The sequence below is a fragment of the Sciurus vulgaris genome (genome assembly GCF_902686455.1).
Source record: "Sciurus vulgaris genome assembly, chromosome: 5".
In the NCBI taxonomy this organism is placed as follows: Eukaryota; Metazoa; Chordata; class Mammalia; order Rodentia; family Sciuridae; genus Sciurus; species Sciurus vulgaris.
In genome coordinates, this window is record NC_136465.1 from 156,229,896 (window position 1) to 156,257,637 (window position 27,742).

Genomic DNA, 27,742 nt, shown 5'->3' on the forward strand with positions numbered 1-27,742 from the left:
AAACAGCATGTACTTAAAAATCCTTATTTAACTTGGTGCAGAAATTTGTAAGTAAGTGTGTTTTCCTGAAAGGTCCCAGTTGGGTGTGGGGTTGGGTTTCAGGGACAGGCTTCATGAGGTTGTTCTGAGGAATAAATGAGTTACTGTGTAGTGCTGGGTAAGTGCTGGCACTGAGGAAACCCTACTTGTGTGGCTGGCTCTGACTTTCTAGCATTTCTTTCTTAGATTATCTCCCTGTAGTTTTCCAATGAAAGGCTCTTAATTCTGTGCCTTGTGCAGTTCTTCCACATGACAGCTCTTCAGAAATATTCAGTGCATCCTGAAGATTCATGTTTTCATACTGCAAAGACTCACTTGCCCATCCCAAACTAAGTCAGTTGCCCTTGGTGAACAGTTCCTTGGGCTCCTTTATTTCAGACAGTGCTCATTACCACTGGCAATAAGAACATTTATTTCCTAAGAATATGTGATGTAAGTGTCTCCCACACTAAATAATAGTTCTGTGAGGTGGGTAGGGTTGGATTCGACCCCTCCAGTGCATCTCTGTATGGCAGCCCTTGCCACCTGAGATTTGCCCAATGTGGGATCCAAGCAAAAGCAGCCGCTCATTAAGTCATATAGTATACTTAAAAGGCAGTGACTATACTTTTGCCGTCGCTCCTTCTGTTTCATCCTCTCAATTGCATCCACGCTTTCTTTGGGGATAGATTCGATGAGATCACTCAGTTCCACCAGGCGAGACTCTACTTTGACCAGCTTTTGAACTGCGTTCAGGCTGCCAACCTCCGCATCTCCAATGCAGACTCTGTACACTTGATTGATTTTTTTACTAAGTGAATCTATCAGTTTTTCCTGAGATTGAAAAGAAAGCAGGAAACATCACATCACTATTTGGTTGCTCATTAGATAAAAGTCAAATTCCATTTTACTATGTTACAATGAAAAATCCTTCCTATACCGGTATGTAGTTTTTTCTTTTTATCTTTATTCTTTATTGGTGCTGGGTACTAAACAGGTATGCTCTACCACTGAGCTACACACCCCAGCCTCTAAATGTTTCTTTTTTAAAGAAAAATGTTAATATGACCTAGATCAGTGAAAAAATGCAGCAGGGATATTTATATCACAATATATAGTCAGATCATTATAGCAACACCTTGGATTATTTTCTCAAAATATACTTAGGTATAAAAAGTAATTATCAATCCAGTTTGCCACTTACTTTTTTTATTTTATCATTGTATTATAATTGCTAAAACTATAATCATACTATATGTCACTTTATTTGCCTATAGGCAGGATCTCCCCATTCTGTAGAGACTGCAAGCACCTCAAGGGCAGGAGCAACTTCTTATGCTTATACTTGTGTCTAAAACAGCACTGTGCACATCACTATACACTTAATGTTTGCAGAATAAGCAAATGCATTCTCTCAGAGAACGGTGTTTGCAAGCAAACAGATTTTCCAGGCTGCTGACCTATGAGAGCCCTTTTAGGAGGTTAATTTCTATGCTCACCATTGGGAAGCTAATGCCATCTTCCAGTCCAAAGGAAAGCTTAGGCCAAACCCTGCTGATCCCTGTACTCACCACTGCATCCTTTTAACTGTTGGTTTTGGGCCCATAAGATAATTGTTCTCTTTCTCCATCATTAACCTGGAATTCACAGCTAAGAGGACCTCGGGAAACTGCTGGGCAAGGTAAACCACTCTCCAGGTAGCTCCCTGCCCCAAATATCACCTGTGCTCATGAAAGTGAAAATCACCATAAAGCCAAAAACAAATGACACACTCAAGACAGAGGTGGCTCCTAGAGCCCTGGAAAACCACTGGAACCACAAGCTCCCTGCACAGCCACTAGCATTGAAGTCTCCCACCTCCTAGTTCAGTGAGTCCACCGATGGTCCTGTTGACCAGAAAGCTCCCTTTTCTTCCTCTCTAAATACTTCTTTATATCTAAAATGATCCTTTTAGAAAACTCGGAGAAATACAAAATATAAAGAAACAAAAAAGTTCTGTTTGCCATAAAGCTCCCTTTCTCCTCTCCCTAAAGTAATGTTTCCTGTTTATGCAACAGGACATTCCATTTAGAAACCTTGGAGACATACAGAAAAATATAAAAGAAAAAAAAGTAGCCTATCAGCACTGAAATACTAGCCACTGCATATGAAAAAAACAAAATCATTAAAACAAAAATATATGGTACTTTAAAATATATATTGAATACTTGTTCTGAAAAAAAGCAACTTTAATATGAGAATAATGGTTGATGGACATTTCTAAATGAGATCTACAACACTTAGATCAAACTTAAAAACAGACAGACTGACTTTTCAGGGTATCTCGGTTTTGTTTTTTAAAGTTCCCTTATCAAACAGGAAAAGAAAAGACAAGAAAAAAGTTCTTTAATGAGAACAGCATTAAGAAAAAAGGACTGAGATTAAGGAAGATAAGTTATGTGTGAAAAAGAGATTGAGGGCTTGGCCCAACAGAGCAAAAGGGCAAAAGAGTACAAGCCAGAAAGTCCAACTGGTGACAAAATGACACGTAAGCCAGATTCCTGCAACTGCCACCAGATGGCAGGCCCGGCCCAGAGTACCTTGGAGGAGGACTCGGGGCTTGGGGGCAGGAGCTGCTGAGGCTTCAGGAGGGAGGTAGCCTGGGTTCTGCCTTCCAACGGTGGATGGGATATGTCCAGAACAAGGTTTTGGGAGGAATCGCTGGATCTGACTGGCCTGTCACATTCTGCTCTGCTTTGAACTTCCCCAGTTGCTTGTACAAAAGAATAAAACAAGCAAGAACACACTCTGTAGATTGAACAATGGGTAGCTTATGTTGCATTTCATGTTGAATGAAAAACAACTGCTACCCAGACTGGATGAATCTCACACATAATGGCGAAAGAAGGCAGACGATTCCACTTCTAGAAAATTCAAAAACAGGGAAGTTAATGGATGGTTACAGAAGTCAGGGAAGCAGTCACTTGAAGGCTGGCAGAAAGGGGGATGAGGAAGGTTTCTGAGGGGGCTGGTAACAGTCTGTTCCCTCGTCTAGGGGGTGGTGTGCACGTGTGCTCACTTTGAGAGAAAATTCCTTGAGAGACACACTAATAATTTATGCATTTTTAAATGTTATGTTGTACTTACAGTTTTATTTTAAAAAATTGAATCAAGGAAAAAATGTTAATGGGTTGAGCACAGTTAATGTGGCAGTTTTGAAAGAATAAAACATTCATTTTACAGTTATAGTTCCAAAGTAACTTATAATTTTTGAATATCAAAATTAGGTGTGTCGCTTCTATCGGCTTCAACTGGAAAGAAACTTGGTTTATTTTTGTGGTACTGGGGATTGAACCCAGTGCCAAGCACTTTACCACTGAGCTATTTTTATTTTGAGACATGGTCTCCCTCGGTTGCTTAGGGTCAAAGTTGCCCAGACTGGCCTAAAACTTGTGATCCTCCTGCCTCAGGCTCCTGAATAGCTGGGATTACAAGCATGTGCCAGGACACCCAACTGGAAAAACAATTAAAAAAAAATTAAGTGCTACTATATTTACTTATAAAGGATTGTGTTTTGTACATTTTGAAAGAATGGGGTTGGGGAAGCAGGAGAATTCTAAGGAAGGAATTTTCCCTTTTAACTTTCCTGTTCTGCCTTCTTCCCACCCCACACTTCCAAAATTTGACATTACACTTGAGACAAAAATGTTATGGCTACTCTTAAAAAGTAATTTTCAGTTCAATTCTCCCTCCTCTTTCTTGGGATCTGGTCACCTCGGTGTCAAGTATTGAAAATGCCTCTTTTTTCTTAGTTGTCTTCAAGTTGGATGAAAGGTGTTGCCTTGGGTGGGGGTGGGGTAGATATCACATATTTATCAGACTCTTTTGCAAGACACTTGGCTTTAGAATTACTTAAAGAGTTGAAGAGTGGAAATGACCCAAGTGTCCCTCAAAAGATGAACAGGTAAACAAAATGCATAGATACCATGGATTATTTTTCAGACTAAAAGGAAATGTAATTCTGGTACATGCTACATGAATGAACCTAGAGATCATCGCACTATGTGAAATAAGCTTGCACCAAAGGACAAATATTGTACATTCGCACTTTATGAGCTCCCTAGAAATGTCATATTTAGGGAGACAAAGTAGAATGGTATTGCCAGGGGCTGCGGGGGAGGATTGGGAAGTTGGTGGTTGGGGGGATAGTGTTTCACTTTTGCAAGATGAAAGAGTTCTGGAGATTGGTTGCAAGACAGGATGTGCTGAACACTACCTAACTGTACATTTTAAAATGGTTAAGATGTTGAATTTTATACTGAAATGATGAAAAATTTCTGGAAATGTGGTGATAGCTACACAACAGAGGATATACTTAATGCCATTGATGCTCACACTTAAAATGGTTAAATGGTAGATTCTGTGTTTATTTTACCATCATGAAAAATGGCTAATGAAAAACATTGAGGAACCAGAAGGTAGCCACCATTACATCTCTTGCTCTGGCAGTGATGACCCCATCCCCTGCTAACTCCTTAGCTCAGGATGTTGTAACACCTTCTGGAATGTGTGTGTGAAGGAGCCGTAAACAGTTTTTGCTTTCTGTAACCCTGCCCACCTGTAGGGAGGGAAGGATAGTCACCTATTTCTGATGCAGTTTCCCTAGTTCTACCTGTCTGAAAAATCAAATCATAGCCATAGACATGATATCAGCCCCGCATGTTAGCTTTGACTTTTTAAAATTTCACTTCAGATTTTTACGAGGAAACCCATGTTAGATGGAATTTGTAGTTGGTTCAAAAACTAACCTAATCATTCATTCAACAAACATTTATGGAAGACAGACTTTATGGGGACACTATACTGAGCTAAGAAAAAGATAATCCTTGCTTGAGGAATGTGCAGCCAGTTGGGAGAGATGAACTTGTCAATAAATAAGTGTACCTCTGATGCCATCCCCCCATCTGAATTACTTCCTTGCTATGGTGGGTGTATACTCAAGGACAGATAAATCTGTCTAAAATGGGGAAGAAAGGTGAGCCTGCTTCCCCTGAGATTGGGGAGGAGCAGAGTGGCCACTCCCTGCGGGGGGCGGGGTGTTTGTTTGTTTCTATTTTGGACTGGGGAATCTAGTTCAGGGGTGAGTCTGAGTCACAAGTGCTGTGATAATGAGCTTATCTGAATTGTTACAGGCTCAGTGTTGAGCAAATTTCCCATTCCGTGTTGATTCACTGCTTCCTCTATTAGATACACTTGCTCCTTGAATTGCCACCAAAATGATCACAGGCAGTGAACTACTTTGTTATGTAAATGGTCTGACTTAAAGAAATGTATCTATAGGGGAAACCTTTGATATCATTTTATTAGAGCAACATTTTAAGTGAAATTCAATGCCACTTGGAATGATTCTTACCTAGTAAATTGGCATGCTGGCAAGATGATTACAGAATAAAATTCCCATAGGCCAAGAACAATTACCTGATGTTCCGAATTAAATTCTCCAAAACTAAAGAGCCTGGACCTCAGTTCCAATTCTGCCGCTTTTTCCTCTTCTCTTACACAGTTAGCCCTAAGCATTTCCTTGTGCTCCACCAGGAACTCGATGTTGCTATTTCTATTGCAAAAGAAGAAAGAGAACCTGGTCTGTAACTTGTGGTTTGGTGAGAAAACCATCAGGGGCTTTGACACTTTTTCTTTTTTTTAATCATCATCCTGTGCCTAGCAAGCCAAATGGGAGTTCATGCTTGAAGACCTTGCCGAGTTTACCCAGCAAGGAACAATGAGAAGAAATGCCCCAATGCTGCTTTCAGAAAGGCATTTTCTTCCCCTCCCTTATCTTTGTGGTTTTCCTCTGGTACTACAAAAGAGGGCAGCAGAGCCCAAACTGTGGTGTGACCTGCTTTGCAAGTGTCTTCAAACCTGAGACCTTCAGCACCACGGGGAGACGGGGTCCTGGCTCCCCTGGATGTTAGGTTCTTACTTCTGAACGAAAATATTTGTTCTGAAGTTAAATGCAGTGTGACCTATTGTTTAAAAAGATTACCATCTTCATGCCCAGAAAAGCGTTCCAAGAAGGTTCTGCACATTTTTATAATGGGTAGATATAAAGATCTATTCTCTCTGACTTGAAACTCTTTATCAAAACTCTAATAATATAAAATTTTAGAGTAGGAAAGAATTTTGTGAGTTATTACAGCTATCTTCCCCTGACATAAATCCCTCTAGATCCATTTGTGTACAACTAATCGAAATGCATTCTGCTGTCATGTATAACTAATTAGAACAAATAAAAACAAACAAACCAAAAAACAGGGCTGGGGTTGTGGCTCAGTGGCAGATCGCTTTCCTAGCACGGGCGAGGAACTGGGTTTCGATTCTCAGCACCACATATAAATAAGTAAAACAAAGTCCATTGCTAACTAAAAAAATATTTCAAAAAATAAATAGAAATTCTAAAATAAATAAATAAATAAATAAAATCCCTCTAGAACAAGCCCTGATGTATTGATAATGTACATTATGAAGTGATAGTCTATTAAATCACAGAAAATTATGATGTTGAATCACAGCTGAGGAAAATACATTGATTAGCATCCAAAGCATGATTTGATTAAGTTTCGAAATGATAGCTGTGCAAAAATTAAGGCAGCAGGTACCATTCTAATTGTTTTTAGTGTCTTAAACTATTTTTATTATTAGCTGGGAAAATATTCTGACAAGTGAAAGGAAGTAGGGACAAAATTTTGCTAATGCCAGCCTATTCTGTGTAAATACAACCTCTGCTTTTTATGCCCACGATGTGAACTACTATGAACAATCCAGCCTAAATCCAAAGAGACCATGAGGAAGGGCCAGCATGAAGCCTCTGGTCAGAAATTTTAACAGGATAAATCAACTTGTTTTGAATGACTTACATCTTATCCTGTATAACTTTTTCTCTTTTGTTTACATCTTCAAGATTTTCATCTACATCTTGGGAATATTGGACCAAAGTAAGATTCTGCTCTTCCAGCTCTGTGAGAACTTGAAGTAACTCTTCTGGTTCCTTGAAATAAAGCTCTGGCTCCTAACCAATCAACAACAAACAACAGAATTCACTCACAAATGTGGCCAACTTCCTTCCCCAGCCCCACCTCTTGAAGGTTCCACCACATCCTGCTGCTCCGAAGGCCAGGGACCAAGCCCTCTGCACAAAGCTGTAGGGGACAGTCAAGATCCAATCTATAGCAACTGTTCTGATTGCGAGGGAGACATGGGTAGAGAATAGTAGGTACCTCATGTATCTCTAAGGGAGAGCTGAGTCTCACGAAGAGGATGTTTGGGGTATTGAGGGGAGATGAGAGCCATTAGGGAAAGGGAGAGAGGAAGCGGGTCAAGGAAAAAAAGATGAAGGGATATAGTAGAAGAGGAGGCAAAGGCAAGGCAGGGGAGAAGAAAGAGAAGAGAGCAAATGGAAGGCTAAGTGAAGGCCACTTTCTCCCTACATTGTAATTGTTTTATATTTTCCAAATTTTTAAGAATAAGTATTAATTTAAGTAAACATTTTTTTTTTTTTTTTTTTTTGCACCAATGACTTGGTCATCTGCATACCCACGTTCATCATTGTTTACAACAGCTAAGAGGTGGAAGCCACCTAAATGCCCACGGATGGATGAATAGACAAAGGAAATGTATACACATACAATGGAATATTATTCAGCCAAAAGAGGGAAAACCTGTCCTACACTACAATGTGGATGAATCTTGAGGACATTATGCTAAGTGAAATAGGCCAGTTGCCAAACACTGTATGATTCCACTTTCGTGAGGTATCTAAAGTCGCCAACTCTCAGAAAGAATGATGGTTTCCAGGGGTTGGGGGAGAGTAGAAAGGGAGGTGTTCAATGGGTTTGGAGTTTCAGTTCTGCAAGATGAAAAAGTTCTAGAGATTTGCTGCACAATGTGCATACAGCTAACATTTCTGTACTGTGCACTTTAAAGTGGTCAAGATGGTAAATTTTATGTAATGTGTTTTTTTAACACAATTTTTAAAAAGGACGGAGAATTGCAGGTTCAAAGTCAGTTTCAGCCACTTAGGCCCTAAGCAACTTAGGGAAACCCTGTCTCAAAAAATAAAAAGGGCTGGGGACGTAGCTCAGGAGTTAAATGCATCCCTGTGTTCAATCCCCTGTCCTCCCCACAAAAAAGGATGACAGGTAAGTTGTGTTACGTATTACAAAGAATAGTGTTTTTTTGTTTTTAATTCCTTTTGAATTTCTGTGGTTCCATTTTAGGTGAGGTAAGCTCAAATCAATTTTGAAGCAATAAAGAAGTGTTTTGTTGAAGGCCTATTTATTTTGTGGTTCAGCTACCCAGTATAGCTCAAGCTCCAAAAAAATAAATGATCAAAAAAGAAAAGTTTCACAGGAAAGTTGTAGATGATAGATCTCCCCCCAAATTATTACCTCCTCATACACATTTATTTCTCAAAGAGGGTCTGATGACAAAAATAGACTATATGTCCAATTGAAGAATGGTATCAAAATCATATTTTCTTCTGGAAAATATATGGAATAGAAAATTCTAATTTCTAAAGAAGAAATGGGCATCTATAATGTTTCACAAGACACAACACATAAATAAAGAAACATAATGTGTTACCAGATCAAAGTCAATGTCATCATCTAGAAAGAATTCCAGACTGTCTTCGGAGCTGATACTGTCAGGCCGGCTGCCAAAGAAAAACAAAGAACATGTCTGATTTCTGAGCTATTTTCCATCAACGACTTTACTTTCATTTCTAAATTGTCTTTGAAACCTAACTGTAACATAGTTCTTTTCAAGAGCCTGTTTGGCCTTTTAGGGAACTGCTTATTGCAAGAATCAGTGGATTCTAGGAGTATGCAAAGAACACTGGACTCAGTCCCAGACAGGTTCACAAATGCAGGTGGGCCACATGGAAGGGCCATATGGTATGGTACCAATTATTTGAGTTACATCTATGAAGTAACTATTTTTTTTTTTTTTTTTTGGTGGTGGGATTGAACCCAGGGCCCTGTGTGTGCAAGGCAAGCACTCTACCAACTGAGCTATATCCACAGCCCTATGAAGTAACTTTTAAAAAAGAAACACATGACCACCTACCTACACTGCCAGATCTAGTCTGTTCATATCAAATAGGATCAACGTAGAAATATAATTTTGAAATGCGTGTTCTGGTACTCAAAACAAAACTTGTATCACAGTGTTTTGAATAGCCCAAAGACAACTGTCTTTTTAAGAGCAGATTTCTTTTTTTAATTAGAGCTCTATAGTTATACATAGTAGTGGGTTCATCCCAACAAGCTCATACATGCATGGGATTCAATTTCAGTTCATGATTCCCCTCTCATCACCTCCCCCGTCCTCTGTCCTCTCCTCTGTTCTTCTTCCTCTACTAGATTTCCTTTGGCAATCTATTTATTTATATTTGGTTCTTTTTACTTATGCCTAAAGGCGAAATTCCCTGTAGCATATTTATAGATGCACATAACATGATTTTTGAAGAATTCATTCTGTATTGTCTTCCCTCACCCATCCCTTCACTCTGCTTTAAGAGCAAATTTTACTTTTTAAAATATTTTCTGACCACCAGATGTGGTGGCACATGCCTGTAATCCCAGGGACTTGGAAGGCTGAGGCAGGAGGATCACAAGTTCAAGTCCAGCCTCAGCAACTTAGTAAAGTCCTAAGCAAATTAGTGAGACCCTGTCTCAAAATAAAAAATAAGTGGTATATATACACAATGAAATATTACTCAGCCACAAGAAAGAATGAAATCATGGATTTGCTAGTAAATGGTTGGAACTGGGGACTATCATGCTAAGTGGAACAAGCCAATTCCCAAAACACAAAGGCCAAATAGTCTCTGATATGCAGATGCTGACTCTCAATAGTCAGGGGAGGGAGGAGTGGAGGTTCACCAGATTGGGTGGGGAGAAGGAAGTGGGAGAAGCGGGGGGATGGGAATGGGAAAGATGGTAGAATGAATAGGACATAACTTTCCTATGTTCATATGTGAATACATGATCAGTCTAACTCCACATCATGTACAACCACAAGAACGGGAAGTTATACTCCATGAATGTATGATATGTCAAAATACATTCTACTGTCATGTAGCACTAAAAAGAACAAATACAAAATTTAAAAAAAAATAGAATGGACTGGGGATGTGACTCAGTAGTTAAGCACCCCTGGGTTCTATCCCCAGTAACTCCCCGCCAAAATATATATATCCCTTTTGATCAGGGTGAGGATTACTGGTTGGGGGGATGGGCAGCGAGGGACATCCTTAAAGAATAATTATGTGACTTGGAAAGGGGAAAAATCCTTTAAGAAAAATAAATTGAAAAATAACAGGAATAGTGAAACGGCAGGGACTGTGGAGAGGATCAGTTGGCTGTGGTCTAGGTAGCTAACTAGGTAGTTAACATCTGACAGCAGCTGGGGTGGTGGGAAAGTGAGTAGTCAGTGAGTGCAGGCCAGTGTCTTAGGGCACGTGTAGGAATGAAATCGTTGGAACCAAGAACAGAAAGAGCCACTGGGGCCAACAGAGGAGACAGATGACTTGACATCTGTAGTCTAGAAAAATGGAGGCAGCACACACAGAGAGAAAACGGGTTAAGGATGGGATAAGAAAGAGGCTACTGATTTGCCTGGCTCACACTGAGTCTGAGGGGACAGAACACCCACTGGAGCTGTCCTTCGAGCCTCAAAGGCGTGAGGAAGCAGAGGAAGGTCCACTGTAGTAAGATGACTATTTGGGAAACGTCCTCTGCAAAACCATCTCATAGACTGTCCACCCCTCCTTTCTTCTGGGTTCAGAAACACCACTTTCTAATCAATCTCTTCTCGATTCTCAGAAACTGGTGACTTTTGGGGTTCCTCTCCTACCGACATAAACAAAGTCTGTTGCTCCTCAGCTGTCTTCCCCTCTCGGTGAACCCCATTGTCTGTCATGGATCCAGCTGTTCCTAAAGCTCGCTCATCTCAGTCTCTTTTTCTTGAGCTCTAGCCTTCCACATCTGTCCTCCAATTGGACATCAATATCCGCCTGGCTGTCCCGAAAGGAGCTAAACCAACACATCCAAAAGTCACAGTCCTCCCCTCTCTCTTCAGGCCTGCTCTTCCGGTGCTCCCAATGTCCATACTTCCTCAATCTTTATGCACCTTTCAGCGTCCTGTCAACACTTCCTGAAGGCTGTCACAGCCTTTCCTTCTTCATTCCCACTGCCACTGTCTGGCTTAGAGAGTTCATCTTCTCTTCTTCCAACTGGCCTGCCACCATTTCATTCTCCACAATACCACCACACCCACCTCTCTAAAATGCAAATCGGGCTGGATCTGTGCCACACTCTTGCTTTAAACTCTCAGTGGCTCCTGGCCCTTGGGATAAAGGCAGACTCCTTAGGATGGAACACCCACTGCTCACGGTGTGACACCCATCTATCCCTCGACCCTCTCTGCCTTTCACCCCAGGGCTCAGGCGTTCTGTCACCTGGGCCAGAAAACCCTCCCCTCCCCCAACTTGTCTCCATCAACAACTCCTCCTTGTGCCCACTCAGCTTAGCTGCCACCAGTTCTGGAGGGCCCTCAGTGCCCCTGCCCCTCCCCTCTCCTCGGCTCCAGCCCTCCCTTGCCATGACTGTGGCACTCTGCCTCCCCTTCCAGTGACACTGTCGCGTGCACTGTGAGTGACAACCAAGCTCTTGTCTGTCCTCCTCCCTCGGCAGAGATTGTCCTTTATTTCTCACTGGGGCCCCAGGTCACTCGATAAATACTTCATACATGGTCTCCATGTTGGGGGAAGGCTAAAAAGTTATTTTCAAGAACAATTCAGTTTCCAAGAGAGTTAATCAAGTATGCACTGTACTTTGTCAAGGATGATTTCCTAGGCTCGGGGTTGAGGGTGGGCTTCTTGCGGGACTTTCCTGTTCCGGATGGTCAGATGAAGTCCATGCCATTGGTGATGGGAAAAGAAATAGCATGTAATTAGAAATGAGTTTGGTGGAAGGTATTCATTTTCTGCACAGATATGCCCATTACTTCTTATTTTTAAACATGATTTTATTATCAGAAAGATAATCATATAGAAAATGGAGCTCTTTTATTCTATTGAAATTGGGCTCCAAGCCTAATTATTCAATCAAAGGCACAGTGGCCGGGATGGAGGGGGAGTGGATTGTCAGAAGTAGGCTATGACAACTGAAAGCCACAGACGGGGGCGGAAATTATAAAATATTCATCATGCTTCCATTTTTACCTAAAACACATATATATATATGTGAAAGTAAAAATGATGTGTGCTTCACACTATCTGGTGGAGGGATCCCCCCAAGCCACAGACAAGGCCCCTGGGCACTTGTTTCCCCACACCTGTGCATGCTTGTTCCCCCACATGGAGGTTTGGGCCCAAGCCTGGTCTCAAAGTAAGAAGTGGCCATAAAGGGTCTTGAGTCTCTTCATTCACTAGTCCCAGGTCTCCCTGCCCTTCATCCCTCTTCCTGCTGTTCTGCCTTGAAGCCCAGAAGGGCCTCAGTATTCCACCTTCTACCTGGAAAGCTCCTTCTATTCATTTTTCAAAGCTCAGCTCAAATCTAACCTTCCCTAAAAAGACTTCTTAATGTCTTTAGAAGATGTCACACATTGAGTTTTTGCCCCAGAGCCTTCACTGCTATCTGTACTATGTCACCTGCCCCACTGTATTTTGTGCTCCTGGATGCATAACTATGTCACATCCACCTTCTTGTCAGGTCTTGACACACACTGTATGCCTCCATGGTGAGCGAAGGGAAGGTGTGGGGGGGAGTGGAAGAAGGACCCCACCACCATCACAAATCACTGCCTTAGCTTTCAGGTGATGCTGGACACGTTACTCAAAATATCGCTAAGTGGTGTTATTTAAACTTAGCAACGTCTATACTCAAGATTTTAAAGGGAAGAGAACATCGATGCCACCACTTACTCCTTCTGCCCCCTATCCCAGAGCCTTACTCCAGATTCCCCAACAGGCAAAGTAACATGTCCTAAATAGGAGAAGTCCAAACTGGCCTCATGAGCCAAAAGAATTGCCTTTTCCAATCAGCTGACCGAATGTACAGGCATCCTGCTCAAACCAGGGTCATTTCTGGGCAGGTAAATTGACTTTACTGGATCACTAAATACACTTGCTGATTGGTACCAGGATAAAGGAGAAAAGGAGTCACCAGAGTCAGCCAGTACTGGGGGATCACACACTCAAAAGTCTATAGGATGGGGCAGGTACAGGAGGGACGGGGGTCTAGTAGGGACTAAGCCCACCAGAGAGGGAGAACCCCTTTCGTGGAGAAGTTCCCACCTTGACCCTAGACTTCATGTCTTGTGGTTTTCAAGAGAATATAGAAATCCAGATGTTTTCATTGTATCTGCTAATTTTCAAATGTTGGCTGCCAAGATAAACAATCTTAAAACCTTAGACTCAAATCTCTGGCCTGCAGCTATGGTGGAACAAGAAGAAAGGAAAGCCAATTCCCCAGAAGGGGCCTGAAAGAGTTCTGGGAAATGACCATGACATGGTGTCGCTGCCTCTGTTTTTCCCCCAAGAGTGACTTCCCCAAGTCACTGGCCAAGCACAGTCACTTGGTTGCAACTGGCTTGGTTTTCTGAGCCCTGGGGGTGGGGGGTGGGGGGGGGTGGGGCTATTACTGCCAGAGAGCAGACCTAAACCCGAGGAATGAGGGAGCCTGCCCTACCTCTTGTGAGGGTCACACAGGGGACGACTGGTTCACCTGGGCACCTCTCTGAGTTTTGTGATAACCTTGGAGAGAACAGAACTCCTGGCTTCCCAGGATAAGGATGATGGGGACAATCTCTATTTTCCAGTGAGCTCTTGAGTCCTCCACTTGGATGGGGACATGTTCTCTGGTTTTACTTAGGGAGTGAAGTTGCACATCTTGACTTTTACCTTGGCTCCCTCTTGCCGTAGAATAGTCATCTGAAGCTAATGTCTCTCCCACATCGATGCTGTCCTCTCTTTTGTTTGAGCCCAGCGAGGCATCTAGAAATAGAAAATAAAGAGGAGAGAGAGAAAGAAGGGGAGAAACATTTCTGAGAACAAGAGCTTTGTCTCAGTGAGAAGGTACAGTTATTATAAAAACATCCAGGGACAGAAATAAAAGATGGTGACAAGGTAACCAGTAAAGATACTGAGCAAATGGTCAGGGATGGTCTCTGCAGTAGGCAGAGGAATGAGAACAGAGTTTTGGGGCACTAGGAGGTCACCATTTCCAGGGTCAGTCTATAAATCCTGAAATCCCACGGTTAGCTATCGACACCTCTGAACAGAGGCCCACGGAATTCTGAACAGCCTCTATTTAGATGACTAGTCTGAGGGGTTAAATCGTAAGCTGTCGAATGCAAGTAATTCTCCATTTTTTTTTCTGATTGTTGTCTGTCTTGGTCAAAACTTTAACCACGTGTCATCACCTGGCTCAGCGCCTCCCAAACTGTCTCACTAACTCACACTTGGCACAGAGATGCGTGAACAGTGCAGAGCAGCTTCCAGGGGTGTGCTGGGAAGCATCTAACAACCAGCTCTCTGCACAAGGAGTTGTCCCTGGTTTGTAGTTTGCCGGTTTCAGTTCTCTGCTGGGCTGCACCTGCGCCTCACCTGTCTCCTTGTGTGGTCACCTGGATGGCCTCTCCCAGGGAGCACTCTGCTTGCGGCTTGATAGCCAGTATCTGAAAACTCTTGTCTCTCAACATTTGTCCAGTTCCTGAAATCTTTTTGCAGGCAGGAAGGGAAGACTGTCCTGGTTACTCTAATGTTACTGGAAGTGCAAGTCTTCCGTTTTGATTAGTGGTTCCCTTTTGTTCACTTATTAAATCCTTCTATGTTATGGGGTCTATTTCTAGTCCCATTGAAGCCGATCTCCTAATGCCAATAGCATGTATTCTAATCATTGACTCTGTGGCTCTGTTTTAAAGGATTAGTAAACTCCCATTATTTTTCCCCCCACTGTGTACTGGGGATTGACCCCACAGGCACTTTACTACTGAACTACATCCAGCCCTTTATTTTATTTTGAAACAAGCTGGGACTTGCTAAGTTGCCCAGGTTAGACTTGAACTTGCAATCCTCCTGCCTCAGCCTCCCAACTCACTGGGATTACAGACATGCCCCACCACTCCTGGCTTCCTTATAATCTTAATTCAAAATTGGTTTCTTTTTTTTTCTCCCATATTAACCTCAGAGTTATTGTGTAAAGTTCTCCCCACCCCCAAACCCAACTCCTTGGGTTAATTTGTGGTAACATTTTAATTACAATTCCATGAAAAGTATACATTCATTTCAGAAAAATCGGTAATTTTAGAATATCAGTCTTCCTGTCCAAAAATATGACATATTTTCATATTTATCAAATATCCAGGTTGCACACATTAAAGTTGTATGTGTTTTCTTGGATTTAATTTTCTTGTATAGTTTCTAATCATTTAAGTCTATTTAGATTAATGTGTATAATTGACTTTGTATTCACTTTATAGAATTCTTTCATAATAAATAGTCTGAATTTTTAGGGAGGGTTTCTAGTGTATCATATCATCTGCAAATGATAAGTATTTTCTCTTTTTCCATGTATTTATTTTTATTGCTTTATATCTGAAATTAACCCGAGTTTCCAAATTAACAATAAATAGTAACAAAGATAATGGGACTCCTTGTCCAGATTTTGTTTCTAAAATCCCAATTATTTAAACAAACAACAAACATTGAAGCAGAGTATTTTAGAATCAAGAGTATTGACTTAATTAAAATTCAGAACATGTGATGGCACAATGGCTCATGCCCATCTCAGTGGCTTGGGAGGCTGAGGCAGGAGGATCTCCAGTTCAAAGTCAGCCTCAACAACTTAGTGAGACCCTCAGCAACTCAGCCAGACCCTGTCTCTAAATAAAACACAAAAATGGCTGGGGATGTGACTCAGTTGTTAAGTGCCTTGGGTTCAATCCCTGGCACTAAACAAAAAAACAACAACCACAACAAAACCCCAAAAACAGACAAACAAAAAAACATGTAACTTACTTCTTAATATTTTTGGAATGATGGTATTATTTTTTGATGAGCTTTTTAGTGCTTGCTGGATTTGCCACTGTTTTGGAGACAATTTCAGTAGAAAAAATCCATATTTCATGTACTCTCTAAGGAGGAATTCTGTTTTTGCTATTTCACTACTCAAAAGAAACAAAGATATGGTTACATGTATCTGTGTAAAAGCATATACATTAAAAATATTTCACAAAATTCATTATCTTGATTATGTAGCTAATAATGTACTTATAAAGAACTGTACATATAGCCATAAAAATATAGGCTTCAATAAGATATGAGAAGAAAGAAACCTATGGGAATGTCACCTGAATCGAACTTGACCAGTGATTCTCACTAAGCTGATGACAATCTTTCTCTGCTTATTTCTGGGGAAACACATTACACTTTAGACAGATAAATTAGAAGCTAGCCAAAAAAAAAAAAAAAGGCACGTAAGGGGAAGAAAGGATACTCACGCTTTAAGAGGCAATTCACAGGATGCACTACAGACAAAATTTCATCCTCCACTAAGTACAGAAGGCTAGGGATTATTATCACCAACTTTTGGAAGGTGGAATGGATGACTTTGCAAGTCACCCTGTGCTCACCAGAGCAAGTGCTCAAACCTGGGTCCCTCTGACTCCAATGCCCAAGCTCTTGCCAACAATACCTAGAGACCTGGACGAAAGCTCCAGCTTCACATTGAAGCTTTATCACAGTCATGCCACAAAAGGGACAAGGAGACAAGATGTAAAATAAGGAAGGACGGCCAGGGTGAAAAGGAGATGATCTTTCTGAGCCTTCCTTATTCAGACCCCCATCGGCACCCTACTGATACTGCATCTTATCAATATCCTCGGCTTCTATTCTTTATCTGTCAGAGACATCCTTCAGCCCTGCTGTGAGAGGGTTTTGGAAGATGGGCAAATGGCTAGCTCATGTTTCAATAGCTGGAGGATCATGGGATCCTTTTTCTCTACCACGGCTTAACCTTTTGGATAGGAATCCTCCCGGATGTGCCACAAGGAACACAGAGTGAAAGTTGGCTGACATTACATAGCTTCCTTGCAAAGGCTTCCTTTTCCCTTGATAAATATGTCCCCAGCCCAACCTCGTGGAAGACCTCCTCAGGCCATCTTGCCCACAAACAGGAAGAGGGCCTGATCCCTGGCTCAGTCCCAAGCTTGCTTCCATTATCTTTTGCACCTTTCTAGAACGAGGAGACACAGAAGCTATAAGAAAGTGCTTTGGCAGGGCTGTTTGGAGAGTGTCATTAGGTGGCCACTGTGCAGGAATGCAGTGCTTTATACAAACATAAAGGCTGTGACTCTCGTTCCACAAATATCCTTTAAATAGGTAGACTATTCTAATTACACTGCAGGGTGAAGGAGGGAAGGGATTCTCCATTTTGGAGTAACTTCAACTGAAATAGAAGAGGCTGCTGTAACCAGAATGAGTTTGAAACATATCGTTAGTGTACTTGGTTTCAAAGAAGCTACCAGTCCAGTTCATTGGAGGCATTTTAGACAAGTTATTTCCCTCCTTCCAAAAAATGTATAGGATATTACAAGTCTAGAATGAGGTCCCCAGAGAAAGAGGAACATCCAGTTATCAAAAAGAAAAAAGACAAAGTTTAGTGTTACCTGATACCCAAACTATAGTGTCTTCTTGATCATGAAATTAGTGTCCCAGGATGGTGACAGAAATTTTTCAGATGTTTCAAATTTAGTTCAAGCAAGTTTCCTTGACTATACAAGGAAATATACAGGTTCAAAAAGAGTGGTGGACAGGTAATCCCAGTGTCTCAGGAGGTTGAGACAGGAGGATCACAAGTTCAAAGATAGCCTTAGTACTTAGTGAGGCCCTGAGCAGCTTAGCAAGACTCTGTCTCAATATAAAAAAATAAAAATAAAATAGGCTGGGGATGTGGTTCAGTGGTTAAGCATCCCTGGGTTCAATTCCTGATAGGAAAAAAAAAAAAAAAAGTATGTATAATATGTCAAAATACAGTATACTATCATGTATAACGAAAAGGAAAAAAAAATTTTTTTAAGTGGACTGTGCAATAATATTAATCTCAACTCCTGCTCCTATAGTTTTTCTCATTATAGATCTTGACTTTTAATAGCAATGCTAGATTCTACTAAGTACAAATATAAAAATCACTATCAATTATAATTGTAGGGCAATTGTAAAATGAGTCCTAATTTTGGAGGTATTAAAAAGTAGGGAAATATGTCCTAAGATGCAGAAAAGAAAAGGCACTTAGAAGATAATTTATTGTTTACTTCTAACATTGGTTTGCTTCTTTTCAACTATTTTCTTTATTTCTGTGTCTACAAGTTAGAGAACTTTTTCAGAGAGTGGCCAGTACTGATGCCCAGGAAGATACAGTCCTTCACTGACAGCTTGCTGATTTTAAATCTGTTCACACTTATAAAATCATCAGTGGATAGGGATTGCTCCCACTTAGGTCTAGCCAGCCATGAGCAGTTTCCAGTGGGAGGTGAGAATTTGAAAATGAGAAGATGGTGCCTGTCCTCACCTCTTCACGGCCTGTACCTCGGTGCTGGCTTTCTTTAGCTCTGCTGTCATTTGGAGTTTGTTTAGAGTTTCTTGTGCTGCACTGAAAAGTAACAGAGATTCGTCAGTTTGTTTTGGGTTGTGTTGTCTTCTGAGAAATAATGTCAAAGTGGGGAACAGGATTTGTCCAGAGTGAAGACACTAACACTTTGAGAGCATCTACAGATCTCTGATCGTTTTCTCGAAGGAACTCCTCAAAGGCCATTGCATCATCTTCGAGCTTTTTTTCTGCCTTTCTAAGTTGTCTTTCCTTTGTTGCTATGTGTTTTTCAAACTTTTTAATTGTGCTTCTTTTGGTCGACAGACAATACTAGGAATATTGAAAATGAAAATCCGTCAAGAACATTAGCACACATTTCAAATACATTTCGACAGTCTCATAATACAGGGAGGGAAATAAGTTATACGGTAAGTGATTGTTTGGACACACATAACAGTGTGTCCAAATCTTGGGGTAACAGCTCTTATTTCATGAAGGAATGTTACTTTGAGGGACTGGCACAAGAGAGAGGAATTCTTCTCATTTACTTTTATGAAAAGACTGTGCTGTACCAAAATAGCTGTGCCCCACAAAAAAAAAAAATAGCTGCTGCCTATGTCTCCAAAGAGCAGAGCCATCCTATTACACTCCCATTCTTTCTGGAGATCAGGAAACTGGCCTGTCTAAAGCCACAAAGGCTACCAGCTTCTCCTCCAGTAGGAAAGACCATGGGAGGTAGCACTGTCAACCCCACCGTGCCAGGCAGGTATTTCTCCATGTCCTTTAACCGGACCCAAAGGGGCCTGCTTGGATCCCCAAGGACAATTTGATATCTACCTATTTTTTTTGGTACAGAATATAAGAATATGTTTGGGGTTTCTAATGCCACACATGAAAAATGGATTATAAAACAAAGCCATGTATGTGATAATATGCATGAACTTAAAATTTAGAAGTGAGTTAATTTGCCAGGCACAATGGCACATGCCTGTAATCCCAGCAGCTTCAGAGGCTGAGGCAGGAGGATCACCGAGTTCAAAGCCAGCCTCAGCAACTTAGCAAGGCACTATCTCTAATAAAATATTTTAAAAGGGCTGAGGATGTGGCTCAGAGGTTGAGCACCCCTGGGTTCAATCCCTAGTACCAAAGAAAAAAGAAGAAGAAGAAGAAATGAGTTAATTTTAGGAAATTACAACCAATAATAAGACCCTCCAAATTCATAATGAAAAGATTTCATTCATTAATTTACTCATCAAGGATTTATAGAGTACCTACTGTGTGCCAGAACTGTTTTAAGCACATCGAGTGGTGAACAAAATAAGCATAATCGCTTTTATGGAGCGTCCATTGTGACAGAGGAAGAGTTGATAAAAGGAGAAACAAGTGCCAGAGGACAAGAGGTGAAGAAGGGAAATCTGTGGCGAAATGGTCCCTCTGAAAGGAAGAGCCCCCAGTGGAGCGGCCTTCAGCAAGGTGTGTCTCAGGAGCAGCAAGGAGCCACTGTGGCTGGAGGAGTGAGCAAGGGAAGGAGGGAGGAGCAAGCTCCGAGAGCCAAGAACCCATCGGGCGGCCAGGGCTTCGGCCAATGAGGGGCATGATCTTCCTACTGTGGAGAAGAGGCTCTAGGGAACAAAAGTAGGAGGAGGCTGCGGATCAGAAGCCACCACAACCATCCATGCGGACAACAAAGGAATGAAGAAAAGATGGAAGAAACAAAGAAGGAAAGATGCCATGAAGCCAATCCATTTTTCGAAAATTATCATAAGTGACTCAGAAGTAGTGAAACTGCAAAATTTAAGGGCATAACCCAAGACTGCCCTCACTTCTGACACCAAGTTCAAGTTCAAGGAGTTCCTCAAAACACCCTCAGTTTGGGTGATTTTCCAGAAGGATTCACAAAACTCATAGGCACAGTTTAATACAAGGAAAGAATACAGATTAAAATCAGCTACAGGAAGAGACTCATCAGGTAGGGTATGGGGGGTTCTAATCGCAAAGCTTCCAGGATCCCCTGTCCCTGGAATCAGGATGCGTTACCCTCCCTGCATCTATACATCCTTAGCACACAGTGTCGCCGGCTAGGGAAGCTCCACTGAGTTTCAGTGTCCAGAGTTTTCACTGCGGCTTCATTAGATGGACGTGATTCACTGATAGACCACATGGTTGATCAGCCTTCAGTCCCCAGTTCTGTCCCAAAGCCCCCACTTTAAGTCACATTGTTGGTTTTTCTGTCAGTCACGTTAAGACTGTCAGATGTGACCAGCCTCACCTTAAAGAAAGACATTCTTATTTATAATGGCTGGAAGTCAAGAGTAAAGCCAGACTTTCTTTGGACAAAGTCATTTTTTAAAAAACTACATACAAGTCTTTTTGATAAAGGGATTCCACTAAGTCACTTTGGGAGTCACCAAACTGGTTGTGAGGAAAGGAGGAGATAGTAAAGAAACGGAATGAGGCACATTTAATACAAATGACCTATAATTCTGGCAAATCTATCAACTGCCCTGGATGTCAGTTATGTCAGTATTATTTTATGATAAAGGTCCAAATCACACCCAGAAAATAATAATTAAACAAACAAAGGCATCAGGTTTATATTTATAACTTCAGGTGAAATCTTTTGCGTTGACTGCAGTTGGCAGTCAAGTGGTTTATGTTCTAAAATGTGTGATGGGAAGTTATGAAAAGTTAAGTACGAGTTCACTTACTCATTCACATCAAAGACCCTAATAAAGGCAGATGATCTTCCTCCAGAGCATTAGACACTTAACAGCTGAAGAGTAAACTACATTCAATTAATTTCTTTTGTGAATTATCTCCCATTGTTAAATGTTTGGTGTCTCTGCTTCATTTGTGGTAAATGAATATGGACAGGACAATATTAAATAATCATGTTTTCATTTATATAGCCTGCTGGCTAAAGGTTTTTGATGGTAGGATAAAGCCTCTGTTATTTTTATAAGACCTTCTCCCATGGGGATCTGGCATGTCCTTCTGGCAAAAGTGGGTATAGTCAAAGCTGTAAGGATTCCAGGCTCCTCTGAAGGCCAAGTCTTTGTTTTCTACACTGTTTGGCACACAGAAGGCACTCAATAAACATTTTTTAAATGAATGAATGTAGAAATGAACTGATCTGTTCAGTCAATGATTTGTGACAAGTAATGGAAAAATACAGGTATTTAAGGTAAATATCTAGCAATGCTATGCAGGAAGTCTTCTATTTGGCTCCAGGGAGAAAGAAATTATTTTTACTACCTCAAGCAGAAACCTGTCTCTCTGGTCATTAATAAATTCATGAAGAGACCTTTTTGCATCTGGTCCTGTAAAGAAAATTGAAATAGACTTGGATTTAGTACATTATCTTTCAAAGATGTTATATGTGGAATGAAAGTATAAGTTATGACATATAGTGTGTAGATATTGTTTTTAAAACACTATAACTTCCAAAAAACTTTTCCTAACCAAAATGACAATTAATAATAGTAGCTACCATTTCTTTTATTCCCACTTATGGTCCGGGAACTTTATTAAACACTTAAAATATAACATTTAATCCTAACAACAACCTGAGTCAGCTATTTACTGCTGTCTCATCCTGTGTCCTGAAGCTTAGAGATGTCAAAACCCTGGTCCCAGATCTCATGGCTAACAAGCAGTAGAGAGAGGGGACATGTCTCTCAGGATAGGTCTTCCAAACCTGGGTTGCACAAAATAAGACTCAATTGATGTAAATCTTATGCGTAGACATTCTAGGCATACAGAGTCCTCAGGCAAAATGTTTTTGGGGACCCCAAACCAAATTTATAGTACGATAATTTTACCATCATCAAATTAAACAGAAAATACCAAAAAATTTCCCTTCAAGTTTTCTTCATTTTGGAAATTTATACATACACTGCATTTCAATGTTTGTTTCATGAAAACCAATAAACATGACACAGAATAAAGTCTCTCAATACAACATAAGTAGAAGTGGAAATAAAATAATATTTCCTGAGTGACCACTGAGCCTGTGCAGCATCAGGAGGTCTAATCTCTTCCTGGGGTCCTGAGGTCCCATGGAGCCTTCACTAACTCACTGGGGGAACATGTGTAAAGTACTCACCCTATCTGCACCTCAGTTTCCTCATCTGTCCAATGAGGATACTAATATGGTAGACTGTATTACTCAGATATCAGCTGCTTTTCTGGGAGGGGATTATCCCCCGCCCACTTGATGTCAGGTTGTCACTGACTCGATTAGGCCAGGGAGTGGGCATGGACATGCTCTATGTTGCTTCCAAGCAGAAGCTTCAGGAACCACCACCCATTTCTCTCCTTCTCCCTTTGCTGTAACCCCAGCAACATCATAGACAGGGATTGTTCCTACAGCAGAAGAACCAGGAAAAAAAATACCAAACTTGAAAAGTTAATTAAATCTCTGGGACTAGAAGCCACTGAAATTTAGAAGTGACTAATTACCAAAGCATAACTTAGCCTATATAGGAATGTGACTATTTCATAATGGTGTTGGGAGAAGAAAATGAAGCAATAGATCATAAAACAGATAGCAATTTCCCAACAATTGTTAGCTGCTATTAAAAACAATGCACTTAGAATGAGGAATCATTTAACTTTTCAAGGTCAATACTGATGGCAATGATGATTATTTCAGTCATTAATAAGCATTGGTTGGGTGGTAACAAACAAACTCTGGAGCCACCCACACATTGAATTCTGCATTCGCTTGGAGATTGCAGGTGACTCAACCTTACTGAACTATTTCATCCAATGCAAGGAGGAGGCCAAAGTATCTAACAGCATTTTGTGGAGGATTAAATAAATGCATATCAAAGTCATCAGTGCTTAGTGCACAGTTTATTTTTTCAATACTTTTTTCTTTTTATTTTACATAATGGAGATCTCCAACATTCATAAAAGTTGAGATGTCTAATGCATCGCCTTGGACCTATCGGCTACCTCAACATTATTAACCATTTGCCAATCTCATCTGTCATCCCCTCCTCAATTCTTCCCCTCACTGGAATATTTTAAAGAAAATCAACACCCCTGGATCATTTCACCACATGAGTACCATAGTATGGACACCTCCTGACAAGTTTTAAAACATGGCCATAATACCACTCTTACCCTTCACAAAACTAATTCCTTAATGTGATCCCATAGCCAGATTGGGTTAAATTTTTCAAGTTATCTTAAAAAGTGTTATCTTAAAAAATTAAAATTTAGTCAGGTGTGGTGGTGCACACCTACACTCCCAGCAGCTTGGGAGGCTGAGGCAGGAGGATCATGAGTTCAAAGCCAGCCTCAGCAAAAGTGAGGTGCTAAGCAACTCAGTGAGACCCTGTCTCTAAATAAAACACAAAATAGGGCTGGGGATATGGCTCAGTGGTTGAATGTCCAAGTTCAAACCCTAGTACCCCTTACCCGCCACCAAAAAAATTAAAATTAAACAAAGATTAACTGATGGGCATGGCTCCCAGAGTTTCTTCTTAACAGCCACCTCAGGTACATATGAATCCCCCTTACTAACTTTTTCCCATACCATTCATTTGTTCAAGAAACCTGGTGGATTTCCCTGTAGAATTGTCCACATAATGGATCTGGTATATTGCATCCTCATGATATATAATATGGTGCTTGGACCCCCATATTTATTCAGTTAAACTCAGCTTCAGTATATTCAAACATTTTTAATGGGAAAAAAATGAAAGTGCTCACTTTAGCTTTCATTTGGTCACTTATGATGGGCCAGCCCAGTGGAAAATAAATGTCCACATCCTAAAAAAATTATGTACTATCAACTTATTAAAAATTAGCTCAGTCTACGTTAACATGGTAACTGATTGCCGGGGCCAATGGAATTTTATCCTTCCAATTTAATTAGACTCATAATTGTGGGTTTCCCATTTTGGCTATTCTAGTTATCAGACAAGATCTTTGAACCAAGAGAACTCAGATGATAATGCTCTCCTCAAAGTGCTAGTGTCCCTCGACCCCAGAGCACCTCAGTCACTCACTGCAGATGTGAAGAGCAGTCTGAGAGATCTGACTATGGAGCATTGCCACTGAGCAAGCCATTCAGTGCTGCCTTTTGAGGGTAAAACCAAAGTCAGGTTGCCAGTCGCATAGAGAGGAAATGGCACTTCTGCCATATGGGCAGATGATCTGTCCATGACACGGAGTTGCCTGTGGACTTCCTTTGCTGGTGACTTCGCAGTTTGCCGCTATTGAGTACACAGACATAAAATAACCTATGCTGCCCAAATGGGGTTGCTGACTAATATTATTACCATCATGTAGGTTTGTTTTCGATCTGAATTCAGGCAGGGAGCATAAGGTAGCAGTATCATTCAGATCAACTCCTGATTGGAAATAGTCAGAGGGAGATTTCTTTAAGAGTCCAAATGGTTCATCTGTACAATCGGCACAAATGGACAACCCTGCTTCCATTGCTGAGGGAGCCCAGATTGCCCTGTAATGGATATGGAGAACGAAAAATCCCCAAGATAATGAGACCTGAAAAGGAGGAAGTAAAAATGAAGGCCATGCACTGACAGATTCATCTCCCAGGACAAATGTCTTCCAGGCGCCAGCCAGCTGCAGGTAGGTAGGAGGCATTTTATCACCCTTAAAAGAAACAGTCTCTGGGAGGCATTAATCTCCTCCAAAGTAGATCCTCTCCAGACTGTCCACAGACCTTGACCATAAGGCCACATCCCTGAGTGTCCGAGCAAACGGATGTGTTCACTAGACCACCCTGCAGAATAACCTATATAAACCCAGTCCCTTTCTTTGTTACCGTGGTTCATTTGCCACCAGGAGAGTGGGTCCACGGGCACCATTTCATCCTTCCCCCCCCCCCCCCCCCAATAAACAGCTGAGATGACTCGTGAGGCTAGTGTCCTGCCCAGTATTTTTGTGCTAACACCCTGGACAATACTCATTTCACCATTTCCTTTGTTGAAGAGTCTACCCTGTGGCTAAGAGAGCAGCAACGTCTTTGTTAAACAGTGATGGTGGGGAATCAGGTTGTCTTCCCAGCTACATTCCCCTAGTTATTCTGGAACTACTGTAGTGGCAAGGATTCTTGAAATCAGTCACTCCATGCAGAACTCTTTCTATCACATGCCACGTGTCATTTTGTGGTGGCAGGTACTGGGGATTGAACTTAGGGGCACTCAACCACTGAGCCACATCCCCAGTCCTATTGTGTATCATATTTAGAGACAGGGTCCTGCCTCAGCCTCTCAAGCTGCTGAGATTAAAGGCATGAGCCACCGCACCTGTCACATGTCATTTTAAATGCCCTTGGTGTCCCGAGTTTACCATTCTACAGAGGCAAATTCTGAGATACAAAATAAGACTTAGACATGCCCAAGAACTTGTGAAGTCTCCGGCATTGCTTGCCACAATTTCATACAATTATATATGCACCTATCAGGTTTTCTAAACCATTTAGCCTGGCTTTATGCTTTGGATATGAGATGTTCCCCAAAAACTCCTATGTTAATGGAGGAATAGTCAGAGGAAAATGATTGGATTATAAGAGCCGTAACCTAACCAGTCATTCTTAGTGATAACTGTAGGCAGGTGGGGTGTGGCTGGAGGAGGTAGGTTGCTTGGGGTAGCCCTGGAAGGCTACATCTTTCCTGCTGGCCCTTCCCCTTGCTCTCTCTGCTCCCTGGCCACAAGGACCTGAGAAGCTTCCTTTGCCACACACATCTTCCATGACGTTCTACCTCACTTTGGGCCCAGAGAAATGGAGTCAGCTCACTATCGCCTGAGTCTCTGAAAACTGTGAGCCAAAACAAACTTTCTCTCCTTAGAAAGCTTTTCTTGTCCTGGTATTTCAATCACAGCCCTAAGAAGCTGACTAAAACTAACGTCCATGGCTTCTGTTCTGATTATTGAATTCAGAGTCCTTTTCTAAGTAGTTTTTCTTATTCTCTCAAGATTTTCTGTTCATAATTTGGAAAATGAAAAGGTTTTGGGAGCCAGAGAAAAAAAAATTTTGTGCCCAATCCTGGGCACTTGATATATGTCTCTCTGTCCATCCTTCCTTCCTTAAATTCTTTTTTAATTTAAAAAATTGGAAAAGATTCATTTGGGGAAAAGTTTTTGTGACCCTATCATTTTAGTATTTGTCATTGTATACACTTCTTGATCTGATAAGTAGGGAACATTCATGCCATTGATGATACCCAGATTGCCTTCTTTCATAGAGTAATTACCATCATTTTGGAGTATTTTAATATGTTGCCTTCAAAAGCCATGAAGCCAGGTATGTTTTTGGTAATAGTAGGCAAGCTTATTTAGTTCTATTAGTTTCCTGGTTCTGAATATATGAGTTCTATAGCTACTCCATTCTTAGAAAGCTTCTGTATTTCTACATATAAAACTCACTATGAATGGCCAGCGTTTTATATTTTTTCACCTTTGCCAATTTTATTACTGTATTATTTTGGCAGTGACTATCTTTCTGAGAGTCATAAAAATGAGTAACAGTCTTCTTGGAAAAATATGCTTTCTTTTTAAAATAGAATTTCTCCCAACTCCCAACTCCCATTTATAAAGACTGCCCCCTAATTATAAGCTAGCATACTTTGTTTTTCTCATCTCCAGAAAAGCACCCAGCTTGAAATCAATAATATTCAAAACAATATTCTGAATTCCAGAGTAACTTAGACTTACCTTCCGTTAATCTGAGAATAAGAATTGGATCTAACCCAAATTTTCCAAATGGACCATCTCCTCCGTCAGAGCGAACAGCTATTTGGCTCAGGTGTGAACGACTCTTCATTCGGGATGAAAAAGTAGACTTTTGGTAGACTTCATGCTACGGTTCAAAAGTTTTTCCTGCCCAGGTGCAAAGTTAAAAGAACTTTTAATATATCCAAATAATCTTGTATTCAAATAGAGATCATATGTAAAAATGCCGTTTAATAAAATAAAAGATATTATCATTAAACAAGCAACCCTCAGTTCTTATCTTTGAAGGAATGTGTAATTTCCTACAGAAAACTGAGTATAAATATATTTAAAAATTAATTTTTAAAAAATTGTATTTCACAAATACGAGACTAGGAAATATC

The 27,742-nt window shown here is 40.9% G+C and overlaps 1 protein-coding gene across 3 annotated transcripts in view; it reads right to left on the reverse strand.

The window, feature by feature from the left end:
• CCDC38 (coiled-coil domain containing 38) overlaps positions 1 to 27,476 on the reverse strand; it is a 30,396-nt gene extending 2,920 nt beyond the window's left edge. The window contains exons 1-12 of one of the 3 annotated variants that reach the window (XM_079141594.1): positions 27,342 to 27,476; positions 21,903 to 21,967; positions 18,814 to 18,977; positions 18,630 to 18,710; positions 16,079 to 16,224; positions 13,961 to 14,053; positions 11,891 to 11,948; positions 8,638 to 8,707; positions 6,912 to 7,063; positions 5,476 to 5,611; positions 1,656 to 1,739; positions 647 to 852 (exon numbers count right to left, since the gene is read on the reverse strand). In XM_079141594.1, the coding sequence (XP_078997720.1) occupies positions 647 to 852; positions 1,656 to 1,739; positions 5,476 to 5,611; positions 6,912 to 7,063; positions 8,638 to 8,707; positions 11,891 to 11,948; positions 13,961 to 14,053; positions 16,079 to 16,224; positions 18,630 to 18,710; positions 18,814 to 18,977; positions 21,903 to 21,967; positions 27,342 to 27,450 (1,364 nt within the window). In that variant the 5' untranslated portion in view covers positions 27,451 to 27,476. Of the gene's footprint in view, positions 1 to 646; positions 853 to 1,655; positions 1,740 to 5,475; positions 5,612 to 6,911; positions 7,064 to 8,637; positions 8,708 to 11,890; positions 11,949 to 13,960; positions 14,054 to 16,078; positions 16,225 to 18,629; positions 18,711 to 18,813; positions 18,978 to 21,355; positions 21,421 to 21,902; positions 21,969 to 22,752; positions 22,773 to 27,341 lie in introns of those variants that run through there. The other 2 variants (XM_079141595.1, XM_079141596.1) reach the window with 2 other exon arrangements.
• Positions 27,477 to 27,742: the final 266 nt, after the last annotated feature.